This window comes from Chelonia mydas, chromosome 10 (genome assembly GCF_015237465.2).
Source record: "Chelonia mydas isolate rCheMyd1 chromosome 10, rCheMyd1.pri.v2, whole genome shotgun sequence".
Taxonomy (NCBI): domain Eukaryota; kingdom Metazoa; phylum Chordata; order Testudines; family Cheloniidae; genus Chelonia; species Chelonia mydas.
The window spans coordinates 68,066,485-68,084,271 of NC_051250.2; the positions used below are offsets into that span (position 1 = coordinate 68,066,485).

Consider the following 17,787-nt stretch of genomic DNA (forward strand, 5'->3'; position numbering starts at 1 on the left):
CCCAATTTTTTAAAATTTTATTTAATCAAAGTTAAGACGTGGATAAACATAAATACAGCACAGTTACTTCAGATCATTCTTCATATTTGTGTACATACAGACTGATGAATGTAATCCCAGTGAAATCTTCAGTCAGCAATGAAGTGCATACTAGCCTACCCCGACCCCACACACACACAGAAACAAAATCTAATTTTTTTTTAAAAACCACACAAACTTATAATCTCAGCACACACTCACTCATTACAAATGATTCATACATAAATAGGTAGTGGGTGCAAACAAGCTAATATGCTAACATGTATAACCTTTCTTGTTAATGAAAACCAGAAGCAGCCATAATGATTAAAATACATTCAGTTACTGATAACTAGTTGTGCCATGAGGCATTACCAAAAAAGAAATCGTGCTGCAGAGAAAAGCTATATACAACAAGAAAATAAACTGCAAAGTTAATGCATGCATGTTTTGTACTGGAAAAGCACAGCCCTCCCATGTTTTCTCCATGTTTGTTATAAAAGCCCTCTGCACTCAACTAAAATTAAAATGATCTTAAAGGATAATACTTGTAAAGTTTACTTAAGTCTTCAGCCACAGAAAACTGCAATGAAAATAAATGTTCAGAGTCATTTTCAAAACAAAAAACAAAAACAAAAATCTATTCTTCTGATGACATGCATGATTAAAAGGTCTAGGCAAGATACACTGCTCTACATTCCTGATGACTAAGGAAAAAGCTCAAGTCAATTTAATCTGCAGATGGTCAGGGGATTTTATATTCCAGCAGAAGTAGCAGTTCAGATCTTCTGAATCTTCTCCCCAACAACTACAGGATTTTCTTTCCTGATTTTCTCAGCAGCATCAGCTTTGTAATTGTAAGAGCAACTGTGTACATCTGAATAACGGTGCACACCACAGTAAACGTTTCCACACCGGCATTCAAACCCTGTAAACAGAAATATTGATCTATTAAGACAGACACTAAAGATGACTTAATTCTACAGGTTTGGCCTTTTTAATATCCTAAATACTACATTCACATTCGGTATCAACTAATCTCAGTTACCAGCGTCAGTCAGTCAAAGCCAGTTTCTGCTGCCAAAATTGCTGACATATAAAGCACCAAAGTTATAAATCTTTGTTGTAGTGATTATTATAAAGAGCCCTCACTTCAAATATGCATTGCTATACAGCACTACAAAAATACAGTCCCTCAAGACTTACTGCAGACATTTTTTCAGTCACCAAGCAATGGAACGACTCAAGCGATTTTCAAATACTTAAACTGAATCATACCACTTCATTATGAAGGCTGATTAATTAGCAGACTATTACATTTACCTCAACTCTCCAGGCCATTATATAAGAGCTCCCAAACAGGAGCATTTGTAATGAAGAGCATTTTGCTTAATAAATGAAACAGTTAAACACAAGGACATATGAAAAGTCCTCTTTAATAAGAGCTACTGGTTGAAAACACCTTAGGGCCAACTTTTACTTCAAATCCATCAAAGTCAACAGACTAACCCACATGTGAATCTGAAGGCAGAATTTGGTCCTTTGATATTAATTGCATAACTTAGTCTTGGACTAAGAAAGAAAATGAAATATTTCTTACCAGTAAGTCCCACCTTCTTCCGGCACATGAAACAGCGATTCTTTTTCTGTTTTGGTTTGTCAAGTGACTTGTCTTGTTCTTCAGATGTAGACTCTGCACTCTCTGACACTAAAGCTAATATAAAAGAGATAAAACACTGAAAAAAGAGTGGAAAAAATTGCAAGAGATTTGTTTGAGCCACAAGAGAAATCTGAAGCCTATTTTGTAAATTCAAGCTCTGGGACTTGTAACCTTGTTGTAATCAATTTTTCCGTCCATAATCTACAATCCAGTCATGTGTGGAACTCTGCTTTAGCAATATTTCTGCATCACACAACAACAAGTGCACTTGAGCTCCCTCTTTCTAAATTTAATTATCCAATCTGACTCATCCAAGAGAGAAGTCAGTTGACAGTGCTAAATGTTTTATATACAATTCATAACCTACAAACTACTGTAAGGACTAGTAAGATAAAGAAAGACCAAGGTTTAAATATACACGCATTGTTCCTTTTAAATCTCAAAAACCAAGATTTAAAAATGGCTGTGAAGTTACCAAGTTTGGCAAGATGCAAGTGTAAGGTTTAACAGTTCCATAAAACTGTTACAATTAGCAGTATTCAAAGCTGATTCAAGTCAAGTGAGAAGCACAGATAATTTACCAGAGTTCAATAAAACACTTCTCCCTTCCGCAATGCTGCCTCACAATGCTATCTTATGGAGGATAACAATATTGGATCAAACAACTTTCAGTATGTCAGATTTATGCTACTGAAGGCTGAAGACATCCATTGCCAATGGAGAAAAGAATTTAACTATGAAATCTGAGGGAAAAGGAATTACCCGAAATGAAAACTACATCCTTTTGGGAAGGTGGAGCTGTAATGTTTCCAGGCAATTCTAATCTTCTCTCACATCTGAAAGAGACTTGGGCTGCATATGGGAGAATCCGAGTAGAGAACATACAACTGAACAAATTGCCTGACCCAAGAAAAACAGGAGTGGTATTTTGTTCAGTTGCTGCCCTTTTCTCTACACCTTGGTGTATCAGAAACTTACAAAACTGACAGCAAGGGAAATTAACCTGGTTTTAAATGGGTCTGTAAGACAAACACTACCTACCAGCTATCTGCTAGGTCACAACAGGACAAGCTTTCACTGCCTACGGTGTAGGAAAGTGAACAGAAGAAATAGGGTGTGTAAAGGAAGGGACAGAGAAAGAATGAAAGGAGGCCGCAACTGGGTGAGTGCCAGCAAAAACAGGGCTAATCACATGAATTACTAAAGAAGGGATACAGCAGTAGTCCTAAACGTTTGTCTGCAACTTGGCTACTTTTTCTGACAATACACACACAGCTGCATGCTTACCAGGCAGAATCTGTCAGAGATACGGTGAAGTATCACTTAACAGCTCTCTACCAATTTCACTACTACTCCTAAAGACTCACCTGACAGTTCATACTTTTTCACCCTCAATAGTATCTGAATGTTTGGGGTGTCTTTACTATGTACATACAACTTTGAAATTATCAGTGGTCCAACTATAACTGTCAAGTGTTTGTTAACTAGAAGACCACTTTGTAGAATGGCAATCTGACATGTTGAAAACTAATAAAATCAAAGGTTACAAGAGGCAGGAAAATAAGTTTGGATGCAAAACAGAAGAATCTAAGTCTTTTAGGACTAAACAGGATGAAATTCTAAAGTAACCAACTCCACGGATCTACTCAAAGAGACTTGGGACAAAGCAGGACATGCAACAGCATGTACAATAGCAGCAAGGTGTGCGCAAGAGAGGAAAAACCTCATTTTAGTGAGTTATCTAAAAGTTACTATTTAAGGAAAATTAGCGAGCTGCAAAATAAAGATTTGTTACAGCAAAGACTAATGCAAATAAATACATCAATTTGGTTGAAAGGTTAACCTAGTGAGGATAAATATATAAATGAAACATATCCATGAAGACATTCATTCCATTATAAAGCAATATTACCATCATGACACATTTGTACCAAAGAATTTTATATAACCTAATGTGTGTGTCACCAAATGTATAGTATTTAAGTAAAACTTTCACTTACCTATAGTACATAGTTTAAAATCTGTATCATACATCTTTCCTCTCTCTCTGGAGCCTTCATCTAGGAAGTCAGGATCATCTACATTATTTTCTATGCTTGTATCAAAGTGTACTCTGTTTCTGAGCCCCTTGTAGTATCAAGTAAATCTAAAATATCCATCAGCAAGTCCTCTCCCATATGGCCTACTGAAATACTCTAGGTGAGGTCCACCGACGTTGACTGGGATGGGACATTTTAGATCCATTTTATTTACATGTCCTAATAATCTGTGCTCATTTTAAATTACTTGTTTGCACTTTCTATTTAGTTTTAACTACTTGCATTTCAGGAGTTATGACGGGTAGTCTATGATCGCTGCAAACACTACATTTTATATTGCTTGTTCAGCAGTGGATGGGCTAAAGGGACATCTTAAAATATTCTTTGGCTGCAGCAACAGTAGCACAAGAAAGGTCAGAGGAGCGTGAAGCAGGGGAAGGCGAGAAATAAGCGAGAGGCAACGTACTTTGCCACTTACCAGTTATTTAAAGTGGCACTGCCAAAGTTTTCCTTCATGCAAGAATATTGAGCCTAATCCTCTGCCCCTCCTCATTCCATTCCGTACTTCTTAAGCACTAAAGCTGATCTAGCTTCCACTTGTGTTACAGCAGCACTAAGGCTACTGAGGCCCTAGTAGCTCCCAATATCGGGGGGGTATTGGAAAGATAGCGTTAAAGCCACTTACACTTCCCTCCCCAGCGTAATCCAGTCTTCTTAGAGGGAGGGTGGATTCCTAAGTAGCAAAAAGCTTGGGAAACAGTGGAAGCAAACACAACCCTTATTTAAAAAGCAAAACAAAAAACACTACTAATGGGAAAGCAGCATAGCAACACTCTGCTAGCACGTCTTCCCTGTTACATCCTCCCTATTCTTGGGTTTCAAAGTTTCATGTAGCTACATTATACATGAAAGTCAGCAGCCCCCTTATAATGTGTGTTTCAGACACCTTTAAACCTCTAATTTGAACTCTAGCCCTACTGGCCTGTAACACCTCCTTGCACTATAGTTGCAGTAGCAAAGTAACACCTCTAGACTACCCTCCTGAACCCAACTCTTGCAAGAATACGCTGAACTGTGGCACTGAGTTTGTGTAAAACAGCCCCACTATAAAGTAAATGATCTCTGACTTGCCTAGGAGTCATGACTATTAATCTTAATTACATAAACCAGAGATTTGGAGGCATAGCAGGGCTTGCTGCCTGTATTAGAGCAAGTTGCAAAGGAGAGCTTTTGTATGCCTAATTGGGCCTGTCCAACAAGAGAATCCCATATTAATGCAACAAGGCTGGGGACCCACCTGAGCAAGGAGTGAAAATGGCTGGTGCAGTACTAAGTATTTAGACTGCAAAGCCCAGAAGGGTCATGCAGTAACCAGATAATGTCTTTACCTGATTAATACACAGAGAAATCAAGAGCCTCCAATGCTCCCTCCCAGAAACTCAAACAGTTTTGATAGTTAACGTTCAAAAACATGAGGCTAGAAGTATAATATATTGAAAAGAACACTTCCAATGACCAAAAAGGTCTCTTCCACTTTCAATTTCTATAGGACCGGTTGTACATCCTAAATCTGCAAGGTAAAGGGTCATCTCAATGTGCAGATCTACCTGAGGCTTTGCTTAAGATGCAGAGATTGTACAACAGTACAAACACAACTTCACCATCTGATTCTCCTACAGTTTGCCAAGGAGAAGCCCTAATCCAATGAACCCACTGGCTAGCTCAACAGATTGAGAGTCTCACTAGCTAACTGTAGCAGGTCCAAAGGAGACTTGGGGTGGAGGGCACAGTGTACTATGATACATGTTTCGGAAGCGACAGGGAGGAGCTCGCTGGAGAATATACTTATGGAGATACACTGGGCAGCTCTGCTGGGAATCTGAGCTTTGCTGGAGAGACTAACTGGGGAAGGGTGCAGAAGACATGGAGCCAGACAAAGTAAAATGGAAGTAGACTGCAAAGATTGTTCTATCAGTTTCCACTGCAGAGAGGAAAACAAAAAGCACAGGATGGAGTAGTGTTATCTTTGGATACTTTAAGTCTTCCCAGGTGATGTAATGCTGGGTCTGAAACATAAAATGTTGTGTGAAATTTGAAGTTCATAACTGTTATCATTGTTAAACTACAGGAGTTCAAGAAAGCCTGAAAGGACAGTTGTCATCTTATATTGGTTGAAGCAAGCCTCCTAGGAGTCTGACAGTGGCCTAGAAATTTCAGGTTTGTACTCCTTATTGAAATAATCTATTTTTAGAATGATCAATGTCAGGTTTTCTGTTTAAGGGATTTTAGCACAACTCTAAATGGAACACACAAAATATTCATAACTGTGGAGCCACTAGGGTGCTTCCCTAATTTTGCTCCATGTTGCCTTTTGCAATATAAGTGCTCTTTTAAGCAGTAAGGGCAATATATGCAAACTGAATATGAGCAGTTCTGTCACAGCTCTGATCCAAAGCCCTTTGAAGTCTATGGAAATGTTTCCATTGACTTACATGTGCTTTCAGTCACACCAGCAGATATTGTGAGCACCATACCATTTATCTAAGATATTCTGCATACAACGTGTTCCATGTAGTTAGTCCATTTTTATTTTAATTAATAGTCCAGCTCAAAAGCTTATTTACCTATGGACTGGACAGACCAAGACATGCGTCAAAAGTGGGCACCTTCCAGTGGTCAGACGAGACAGACAGACCTTTCATACATTTTGCCAAGTTCATTTTCATTGAGCTCAGTCAAGTTTCATGATGGTACACAATGCCCAGTGACTTAAATCAAACTATTTCTACTTCCTAGCTATCTACAGAGGAGGCCTGAGCACCTGTTTTTTTGGTCTCAATCTTTTGCCGTTCTGGGCCAATGTATCTACCATAACGTTGAGTGCACGTATCAAAAAAGCTCTCAACCCTACCACTTGTTGAAACCCACTCCCATCCTAAAAGTTATGCATATATTGCCACAGAGCAAGAAAAAAGGTAGACCAACTATGCTATGTATGCCCTTAAGTGACCTTTACATTATAGTCAGAAGAAGTCAAAGAATATTGGAGAGTTTAACTGCACACGAACAAAAGTATTACTGTGTTACCCTGCATTTAGCAGGGAGCATACATGACAATAATGAATGGTTTGTAGCACTATAACTTGCAAAGTGGTAGGCAGATATTAATCTCCATTTTACAGATGAGGAAAGACTCTGAAAACTAAGCAAGGTAAAAATTCTAGTAAATATTTGTTCAGCAATCTGAAAACAAAGTCTGACTATTACCTGAACATTTCTAGGGCAAAAACCTCATGAGGGAAAAAAAAGTTAGGTTTTATCTTAATGCATTTTATCTTGTCATATTAGGGATAATGTTCATAAGATTTGAGAATGTTCACAATTAATTGCTTTTAGAGTTATTTAATGTTTTTGGCTTTGCTACAGTATTTAATATTTGCAAACAGTTTGAGTAAACAAACTGTAGAACATGCTGACTATTTGAAAGCCAGGTTCGCTCAAATTTCCTACCTCTTCCTTGATCTGTTTTGCAAGACATAACACAAACTTGGGTGTATAAAGGGCAAAGCCACACAGACCAGATCAACTCAGAGCCATCTGAGGGATTTGTAACCTTGCAGTTTTACCTAGGTTGCCTGACATGTTACATATCATCTGCACAAATACAAATAATACTCCATGTGTCTGTTTGCTAGTTTGTTTTTTTAACTTCTAGGAGTGTCTAAGTAAGTGTGATTTGTCCAGGCTCTCATTTACGCTTGCAGCTGCCTATAGCATATGCGTAGCCACATGCCACAGGGAAAGGCAGGCTGCAGCCACAATGCTGTGTGTAGCTACATGTGACAGTGAAAGGCTCTTGCAGTGGGGCAGTACACTGCTAAAAACAAAGTGTAGATGTAGAGGCTCAGCTTGGGCATGTAGAGACCCATGCAGGGTATACATCCTAGGGTTCTGGCATCTCTTTACTCGCCTAAGCAGTGCCTCAGTGTCTACACTGCTATTTATACCTGTGCTAGCTGGGTATGCAATGTCTGTACTCTGCACACTGCCTTAAGTGCAGACCTACCCATTAACGCAGCCTTGTGTGTTCTGTTATACAAATCTAATAGTAACCAATTTAGATTCCTACAAAAAACAGTGTGTACCTTAACCTTTATTAAATGACCAGTATGGAACATACTCAAAAACGTCAAATGATTTATTTGACTGAGGTATGGTTATATTTGGGTTATGTTGATTATATTGTGCAGTATATTTTCATTTTGAATTCTCAGCTGATGCAGTGTTCTATGCAATAATGAACTAATGCTTCAATCTGGCACTAATTCCCCACACTGCTTTGATCAGAAATTACAAGCTATTTTTATGGTATCTATTGAAGCAGCTACCAAAACATGAAGCTTTCTTAATCTAAGGTGAACAGGTACAACTTTCTGATGCACAAAGCAAGAATTCCTTCTTAGAAGTAGGAATTTTAGAAAGCTGGGGTGAGTAAAATGGGTAAATTGCACTGTGCTACTATAGATCAAACAAACAGTTTTTTGAATTTAATATTACCTTGTATTCCCCAAGAGATTCTAATAGATCCTCCAACTACTGGCATGAATGTGAATTTCATTCAAAAAAATGTTTTTACATTATCTTACCTCACAAAATTGTTACACTAGCTTGAAAACATGTTTGTGTAGAGTATAGCTAGCTCCCAGCAAAAATTATTTTATTTGCTAAGCATCTAAACAAAAAAATTAACTGTTACCTGCAAAACCTGGAAGTGAACAGACAACTTTGTGTTTGCAGTGTACAGTCTAAGGGTCTGCACAGGAACTCCCTTCAAAAGAGAGAGAGGGCTGACTGCCACCACTGGAGAGCACTTATGAATTTGCTTGTGACAGGGAATTCCATGTCTGGGTCCTCATGGTTTAGATCTGTAGTTACTAGGTGCTGGTGATCCTTACAGTGAAACAGGCAGTAAAATGAGGTAGGAGACCACAAGGTCCAGAGTTCCTCAAGCACTGGGCACAGGAAAATTCCCATTACAGTAACTCCTCACGTAACGTAGTCCCGGTTAACTTTGTTTCATTGTTACATAACTGATCTATTAGAGAACATATTCATTTAAAGTTGCACAATGTTTGCTTATAATGTTGTTTGACTGTGGGGGCTCGGAACCAGGGTGGGCTAGCAGCCCCCCTATCAGCTCCCATCCACCTCCCCACCCCAGTACCTCCAACTGCCGGCGGCCCTGCAGGTCAGCAACTCCCCCCTCCCTCCCCATGCCGCTTGCTTGCGGCAATCAGCTGTTTTGCAGCATTCAGGAGGCTATGGGGGTGGGGAGGAGCGAGGACGCGGCACGCAACCTCCCCTTCCCTCCCTGTGCCTCCCACCCACAGCAATCAGCTGTTTTGCGGCATTCAGGAGGCTGAAGGGAGGTGGGAGGAGTGAGGACGCGGCGCGCTCAAGGGGAAAGGGGGTGGAGCAGAGGCAGGAAGTGGCGGGGTGGGGGTAGGGCCTTGAGGGAAGGGGTGGAGTGGGGGCAAGCCTAGGGCAGAGCCAGGATTGAGCACCCCCCAGCACTTTGGAAAGAGGAGCAGCAGGATGATCCACCCTCTTTCACCCTGTCTCCAGCACCTCAACCAAGCTTCACAGTCATCATTACTGAGTACAGTATTAAATTGTTTAAAACGTATACTGTATATGTATATAATGTCTTTTGTCTGGCAAAAATAATTTCCCTGGAACCTAACCCCCTATTTACATTAATTCTTATGGAGAAATTGGATTTGCTTAACATTGTTTCGCTTAAAGTCGCATTTTTCAATAATGTAACTACAACATTAAGCGACGAGTTACTGTATCAGGGTTTCTAATTTATGTGAGCCTGACCTCTGGTGAAAAAACAACAACCAACAATACACTTTTCACTCTTTTGGGTGAGGAGGGGAAGAGGAGGAAGCAGGGTCATCTGTCAGTGTATCCAGAGGAGCAAGCCTTGGAGGCAGGAGGAGAAAGCTCTTATCAGCTGATTACCAGCTCTATATTCCAGAGCAAACAGAATGCTAGAGCATTTACAACTGATATCCAAACTATGTCAAAAAGTTCACCATCTAGTTTGGGCAGATTTTTTTTTTTTTTTTTAAAAGACCATTGTCCATTATATATATTTTTAACAGCACCAAGTTCTTTCATCACTCCACAGTGAAAATCTGATTTTAATAATGTTTTAGTAAAAATTAATCAATCCACTCAGAATGTTAGCTAAATGCATATTTCCCCAACCCCAGTTAAAAACCCAGCACTAAGGCACACACTGATTTTAAGCGCATTGTATATAGTTAGAATTCAAAGTCAACTGAAATGTGAACATTTTTGTCAACCTTATTTGAAGTTTCGATACGTGTAGTATTTCCACATTAAAAGCACATGCATACCATGTTTCATTTTCTTTCAGCTTTATGCAACATTGTCTTTACATTGCTCAGAATGAAGCACGTTAGAATTTATTATAAAACTAGTCAATGTGTAAAAACAGCATATATATTTCATACATGCTTTAATTATGCAAATTCAGACACTAACCTTGCAAATCTTCTGTTTCAGGTACTGTTTTGTCCACAGCTGTAATTTCTGCTTGGGATGATGCTACAGATTCTGTTAAAAGTGACTGGTTTGACACAGGACTAGGAAGAAAACAGTTGAGAATTCGTAAGAGCCAGGTACAGGCTTTATTTTCACAAACATTGCTCAGATATTATCATAGGACAACAATGCAGTGTACCAAATCTTTTAATTTACAAGTTAAGGACTTCAGTGGCAAATTACAGCACTAGTTAGTGTTTAAACAAAAACAAAAACTGATGAGAAGCCAAATATTTTCAGCTTCCATTGTAGCACACACTTGAGTTAGGAGTAGGCTTGGCAGAATTCAATTTTTATTTTCTTATAGTTTTAACTGATAATACTGATGTTTATTTTTAAGTATTTTATTTTTACCCATTTGAATTTTCATAGTTTCAGGAAATTATGGTGGGGATTAGACAATTATTATTTAATGACACTAGGAATTGAGATTCAAATAGTTAAAGCTTTATAACCTTTAAAGCATAAATTGTCAACCAAATCAAAATAAACAAAGTATGTATACTTAAATCAAACCCTAATAAATTCTCAAGCAGATTTTTCTTACTTTGCCTATCTGTAAATTTTGATTATTATTGATAGAAATATTTTGTCAGAGAGAGAGAGAGAGAGAGAGAGAGAGAGTGTGTGTGTGTGCGCGCGCGCACGCGCGCGTGTAGTGAAACCAATGTTTATCAAAATTCACAGATAATCTAATACTTCCAAGCCTAGTTAAGAGTAATGCCAACAACTAGCTGAAGTAACCGTAGTGGCTACTAAACCTCAGATTCGTATACTGGTGTGTTTAACGTGAGTAAGAAAATTGCAGCTTGTCCCTGTGAGTGGTCATTAGGCTGTAGCCTGAATCCAGGAAGATAGGGGAATCTACTCAAATACTTAGGACTTCCACAGAACATCTTGCATTCTTCTCTTCCATCCTATCATCCCCTGTTGCATAAAGAAGCCTATAAGACTTTGTGACTTGAGCCTTCAGCCACACTAATTATGCACTACTTAGAAAATATCAAAAATCCCAGGTGCTGTTAGAGGACAGGGCAGGGGTTAGATTTTCAATTTTATTTTCAATTTAATACTTTTCTAAATAAAACTGAAGTTGAAACTTACTGAAGTCATTGAGGGTGACAAGTCCACTTCCCTTTTAGGAATCCACTAACCCAGAGGTGGATTACAATTTTGTGGGGCTCTGGGCCAGAGCAAGCAGGGGGCCCCTCCCCTCCCCTTTCGCCTGCAGTCCCCCCCCCCAGCACTCCTGCCAGGGAATGGGGTCAGGGCACAGGGGCTTGCCCCTCCTGTCAGGGAGCAGGGTTGGGCTGCGGGGGCTTCCCCTGCTCCCCAGCAGGAGCGCCAGGTGAGCAGGTAGAGCAGGGCAAGCCCCCATGCCACAACTCCGCTCCCTGGCAGGAGCGCAAGGCAAACGGGGCAAGCCACTGCATCTCAACCCTGGCAGGAGTGCTGGGCGAGCAGGCGGAGCCGGGCAAGCCCCATGCCCAGACCCCGGCAGAAGCACCGGGTGAGCGTGTGGGGGCACCGAGGTGATTATTTTTCCAGGACCCTGCATTTGGTTGGTGACCCTGGACATGGGCCCCGTTGGCCCAGTACCTAATCTGCCAACCAAGCCAGAGATTATCAGAGAACTGACTGAAGGAAAGAGGCTGGCTCTGGATACTAGCCAGGATGTGGGGGAGGGGGGAAGGGTAAAGGCGCCTTGCATCACTTCAGAGGGTTTTCCTCTGCCCCTGGGCCTATAATACTTTGACGCTTTTCCAGACCTGGCATGAACTTTGTGCAGTTTGACTGGATAGAAAGGCAGTATTAGTATGAAGTACAAACCTTCCACCCAAGCTGGAAATAGAAGGATAAAAGGCTCCTAGATCAGCTAGCACTGCAGATGGTATTCAGCTCATACTCAAGTTTACAAGTATGAGTTATCAAGTTAACAGCTTTCATAAATATTGACTGAGAAGCTGTAAACTAGGACTGGTTGTGTTCAGACGACTATAAACGAATGATTCTAGTCTTACCTAACTGTAGTCTATATTATGACATTTTTAAAAAGGAGAAGCTTGGTTGATGAAGTTAGAAATTGCAAGCCAATTTACTTAAAATTTTAATATAATCTGCTTGTCTAACGTCTTTCATGCCAAAAGATCCCAATGTCCTTGAAAAAATTAAACGGCTGTTGGGTTCATGTCATTCAACACTGAAATGCAGCTACCAAAATAAATAAGTAAATATTTAGCTCTTACATACTGCTTTTCATTTGTAGATATTGGAATGATTTACAAAAAGACGTATATCCTTTACTAATTCTGACAGAGGTGAAGGAGACAGCAGTTGCGTAGCAGAGCTAAGAATAGAACTCAACTCTCCTGTATCCTATTCTGAATAACCTATCCTCTAGATGAAATGATGAGATGAACTGAAGCAAGCAGTTCAATATGGAACATTGCGGGTCAGTAAAGAGAACTGCAATTAGAAGAGCTTTCCTGTCCAGTTTAAGTATATATAATTAATAACTCCTATTTCTAAGATAGTTTCCCCTCAGAAAATCAACCGCCAAATTGCATGTTGTGGAGTGACGAGGCTTCACAGACTGTTTTAGTGCAGATATGATGTCTCTATGAGCAGAGAGGTGTCACTGCAGAGATTTTGGTATTTGAGACTTTGAATTAAAAATCAGAATTTTGTTTGTTTTCAAATATATTTATAAGATGATCTTGTTTGTATAATAGTAATTGGTAATTACTTAAAGAAATCTCATCTTTAAGCATGCAAGATCAAATTGCTCATTTCTCATCCCCAATTTTTAATACCTAATTACTCAGCCTCAGGACATAGTTGAAACAGTCATGTTTATATCATTTTGTATGTAAAATGTTGACTAACAAGCATAGACAAGCTAATTTACCTTGGCTGTGTAGACTGGGTAGATGTAGAGTCTAATGTTGACGGAGTTTCTGGGACACTGCCTTCTGTGTGCTGTACTGGTAAAGACTCGGTTATACTACTGACAGAAGTTGCTGGAAGAAAAACACTTATGTAAAACGGGTTTCACTGCCTTCTGGAGTTACAGAATTTATCCATAACAAAGATTCTTCTGCACTCTGGTCACAATTCAGCGTACTATTTTAACATATGGTGAAATTCCTTGCTGAATCGGAGCCTACATTTTAATGGATTTATATTGTACTGTAATTACTTAAATTAATTATGTCTGGTCACATTTGCCCACTTCCCACCCTTGTCCAACGAAAGCCCACACTGCATATATTTCAAAAAAGCAGCATTAAACAAAGGAAAGCATGACTGTTTTAAATTACTCAAAAGCTTCTATGAATAACTGGTATTTCAACTTCACATTTTTGTAAGAGACCAATACCACAGAAGATATTTTAGGATATTTGGGACCAGTATCCAACTTCCCCTGTATGCCCAGACATCTTTCATCCAGGTATCATTTTACTTAACCCTTTTCACTATGGATCCACCACTGCACTTTTGGAAATGCATCAGGCAATAACATGCCATTGAACTGAACAGAATGTTAGGGCCTACATGAAATGACATTTAGTAGCACAAGTTATGCTTTCTGCATGGTCTACTTCCAGTCAACAAGTAGTTAAAAGTACATAACATACGACACAGCTATACATACAACAAAGAACTATACAAGTATCTCTGTGAAGATATTGTACTGTGTCTACATCCAAAGAAGTCTGTAACAGACTGCCTGTACTAGAAGGCAAATTTCTTCATTTGTTTATTCAATTGTAAAGAGAGACTTAGGCCATGGGAACACTATGGACGAATCTCTGTGTTCACCCAACTTATTATTGAGCTAACTGGCAAGTAGCTCATTGAGTCATACTACCAGAAGCACTGCGTCCAGGATCACTTAGTGTAGCGAATCATGACATCTCCACTGAAAGAGGTACAATTCTTGCCACACTTTCGCTGTCTGGCCAAAAGAAATAATTTTGAAATGGAAGAACCACCTTCTCTAAGGCCAAATACTATACTCCTGAAGGATCTCCTGGGTTTTGTAAAACAAAACAACAAAAACACAAAAAGCCACACACAGAAATAAGCAACACACACTACTACAAGAGGGAACATTCGTCAATATAAAATTGCAGTAACATACAAAGATTCCATTGAAAAACTCTTTGAACAGGTCCACATCTAGGGGCCCAGATCCCAGAGTCATGGGATATCAGAACGAGAGCTTTCCGTTTAAATGAGGCTCTAGCCCTGGTGGTTGTGAAAAAGCTTAAAAATGTGACCTGAATGTAATCCATACCATGAAGTTTACCAGAGCCTGCACGCAGTTTCCAGCAGAAGAAGCAGCTGCCATTAGTCATGAAAAAACCAGTCTGGCCCCACACTCACCACAAGAGCAGGCCAGGGTTTAGCTACACCATGAAAGACCACCATATCATGGGGCTAGTGGGACCCTGCGGCTGCTTTCACCACTGCTTGGAATGAGGGGGACACTACCAATGGTTCAGAGGGGAAGGAGTCTCCTAGCTCCTCTAGGCAGCTGAGCGTGAGGAAGGAGAGGCCCCTGGTCATAACTGTTGCCCATTCCAAGTGGTCAGGGAACAAAGGGCCTCTGCTGCTGACCTGGAGCAGGGCTGAAGTGCAGGAAGCCCACATGAAGCGTGCCTAAAGCTTTGGGTTGTCTTAATCCAGGTGAGCGTAAAGACGGCTATGGGAACCTTTCTTTCTAAAAACCAGTGCTTCCTGAGTTGTGTTTGAAGTGTCAATCTTAATACTGCACCAATTACTTCCAGAATTTAGATTTTGTTCTAAATATTTTTCATCTGCCCAAGACAGGTTGTTCTCTGTAGAGTCAGTAATTCCTGATAAATCTTCTCTGAAAAGAATTTCTAGCATTTTTATAGTGATATTAGACACCTAGTGCTTATTATATCTTGCCAGAAATAAATGCAAGGCACAAAAATATAAACTACAATTACACTTATAAAAAGATTATCCACAGTATGTTTATTTCATTTTAAAGCGGATTCAAAAATTCTGTAAAACAGTAGAGACTTTTTGGCAGCAGTAAGTGGATTGCCCTCTCTCTCATTCTTTATCATCGGCTGCTGAAAAAAAATCAATCAAATCCCCACTTCAAAAAATGGATGAGGCAGGGACAGGAATAGAATCTCAATCTAAATGTAGCACACAAGGTTTGCTCAAATGGGAATCAAGATGTTAGATATTAATCTAATACTTATTAGTATTACTTACCAGGAGGGCTAATTCTACCATTACTACTATTCTGCCTTTGAAGGTGTTCTTTATAGCAAATTGAACACATTCCATTTGTACGAGGGTTTCCATAAAATCCGCATCCAGTGGAACAAAGCATAGGCACTTGGCTATGGTTAGTTTCTTGAGCCATTTTCCTCTTCTGTAAACCTGAAATTCACACACACAGCCAATTATCTAATGAACTCAGACGATTTTCAACTGTTGCATTTTAAAATACAAAGGTTCCTACTGCTTTGGCATCATCTATTCCAGGCACAAAAGTCTGCTTTAGAAAAAAGGATCTTTGGGTCAAATTCTCTACAATTGTTTCATGGAAATCAGTGTCTTTAAAAAATAAAACCACCACCAAATTTCAAGACCCTGGTTAAAAACAAAAGTTGCAGAAGAATGAGTGTCTTCCATTGACTTTGGTGGTAAAGACTGTGCAGGACTGAGCCATCTTAAATGAATGTGCAGCAGGGTGTACATTTTCATAAGCAAACAGTTTTTTACTTTCGTGTGGAACATTCAGTAATTTATCACTTTCAGAGAGACTATATTAATTCCTAGCCTACACCCTGAAAGCACACTTTTTGAAGCTTGTACTCATGACACTACTCAAACTCTGAAAGTATAAACTGAAGACTAAAGAAGAGAAATATTCCTGCTTACTTCACAACATTTAATCATGAACAGCAACTACAAAAATTTTCAGGCTATTTCTCTGAATTTAGGAATCTGTTACATTATAAATTCATATTTAGATTTTCATATTCAGAAGTTACCATTTTGGTCAAGACTAGCATTTGAACAGATACATTCCTCCATACCTCAACTCCAACAAGATTTTTGCATTTTTAGAATATTCTTTCATACAATTTAAATCGTATGTGGTAGTCAATTTGGTAAGGGTTGCTTTGCAAGTTACCCTGTCTCTTATTTGTATTTCTCTCCTCATTAACAAGGAACATTTGTCTTGCAAGCTAAAAAGCTCAGGTGGCCTTCTCTATCATGAACTTTTGTGATGAGTTGCCTTAGCAGTTCTCAAGTGACCCAAGTCTTAGATTAAGCTATTGGAATCTGTTTCAGAGTAACAGCCGTGTTAGTCTGTATTCGCAAAAAGAAAAGGAGTACTTGTGGCACCTTAGAGACTAACCAATTTATTTGAGCATGAGCTTTCGTGATCGATCTTCTACACTTTCCACAGTATGCATCCGATGAAGTGAGCTGTAGCTCACGAAAGCTTATGCTCAAATAAATTGGTTAGTCTCTAAGATGCCACAAGCACTCCTTTTCTTTTTGCTATTGGAATCCAGACCGTAACACATGAATTCAATACAATCACTTTGTCTTCTTCACCCTCAATCAAACCTCCAAAACTGACCATAGTATATAGTTCAAGGTTAGTCAATACTACACTGTCAGTTTCAAATAGATCATATCAATGTGCCATTACCTTAAAGAATGCCAAGCTGACTGTAAAGTACAAAATACCACAGAATTGTTAGGCAGATATCAGGTTGCTTAAGCTTGGTTCATAAAATGCTCTCACTGTACAATTTATTCAGCTAGAGAAGAAAGGAAAAATACTCTTATAGCAGAGTCAGTCAAATTTATCTTTTAACTTCAGCTTCTTAAACATCTGGCAAATGCTCAAATGTTTTCCCCTCATGGTCACAGGTCTTCAAATACTGCCTTACAAATTTTCAATGGTAGAAATTTCTGAACAACATCTTTCTTCTACAGCTTAGTTTTCACAAGTATATCAGTGTAGGGAGACTGCCCTTTCATTAGGAGTCTAAAGTAATGTGAATCCAACCTTCCGAATCTAAGGAGATGTTATGAATTAATATTTAAGAAGTTTTCAGACCATTACTGTTTGTACTAATATAGTACCTAGAGACCCCACTCAACAAAATGCCCCTTGTGCAAGGCATTATGCAAGCGAGTTACTCTGTGCCCCCAGGAGCATAAAAATCTGGGTTTGTGACAGGGCACAAATATGAAACAGACAGACATAGCTGGGGATGGAAGGATTGTTGGATCATATTAAAGAAGTTCTGTATTAAAATCACAAATGAGTTTGATTCCCCATAGTTTAAATTCCAGGGTATTACTAATTAAGAGGTCTCTTGGTTTTTGGTACTGTTTCTCTCCCTCTATGTGTGAAACTTG

The 17,787-nt window shown here is 39.3% G+C and overlaps 1 protein-coding gene across 9 annotated transcripts in view; it reads right to left on the reverse strand.

The window, feature by feature from the left end:
* The window catches only part of ZFAND6 (zinc finger AN1-type containing 6), a 48,005-nt gene continuing 30,218 nt past the window's right edge, over positions 1-17,787 (reverse strand). For 3 of the 9 annotated variants that reach the window (XM_037910272.2, XM_043523545.1, XM_037910273.2), the window contains 6 exons: positions 15,610-15,780; positions 13,262-13,373; positions 10,294-10,394; positions 3,679-3,738; positions 1,619-1,732; positions 1-946 (listed from right to left, as the gene is read on the reverse strand). In XM_037910272.2, coding sequence (XP_037766200.1) covers positions 798-946; positions 1,619-1,732; positions 3,679-3,738; positions 10,294-10,394; positions 13,262-13,373; positions 15,610-15,763 — 690 coding nt within the window. In that variant the 5' untranslated portion in view covers positions 15,764-15,780 and the 3' untranslated portion in view covers positions 1-797. Of the gene's footprint in view, positions 947-1,618; positions 1,733-3,678; positions 3,739-10,293; positions 10,395-13,261; positions 13,374-15,609; positions 15,781-17,068; positions 17,181-17,787 lie in introns of those variants that run through there. The other 6 variants (XM_037910276.2, XM_043523547.1, XM_037910275.2 and 3 more) reach the window with 5 other exon arrangements.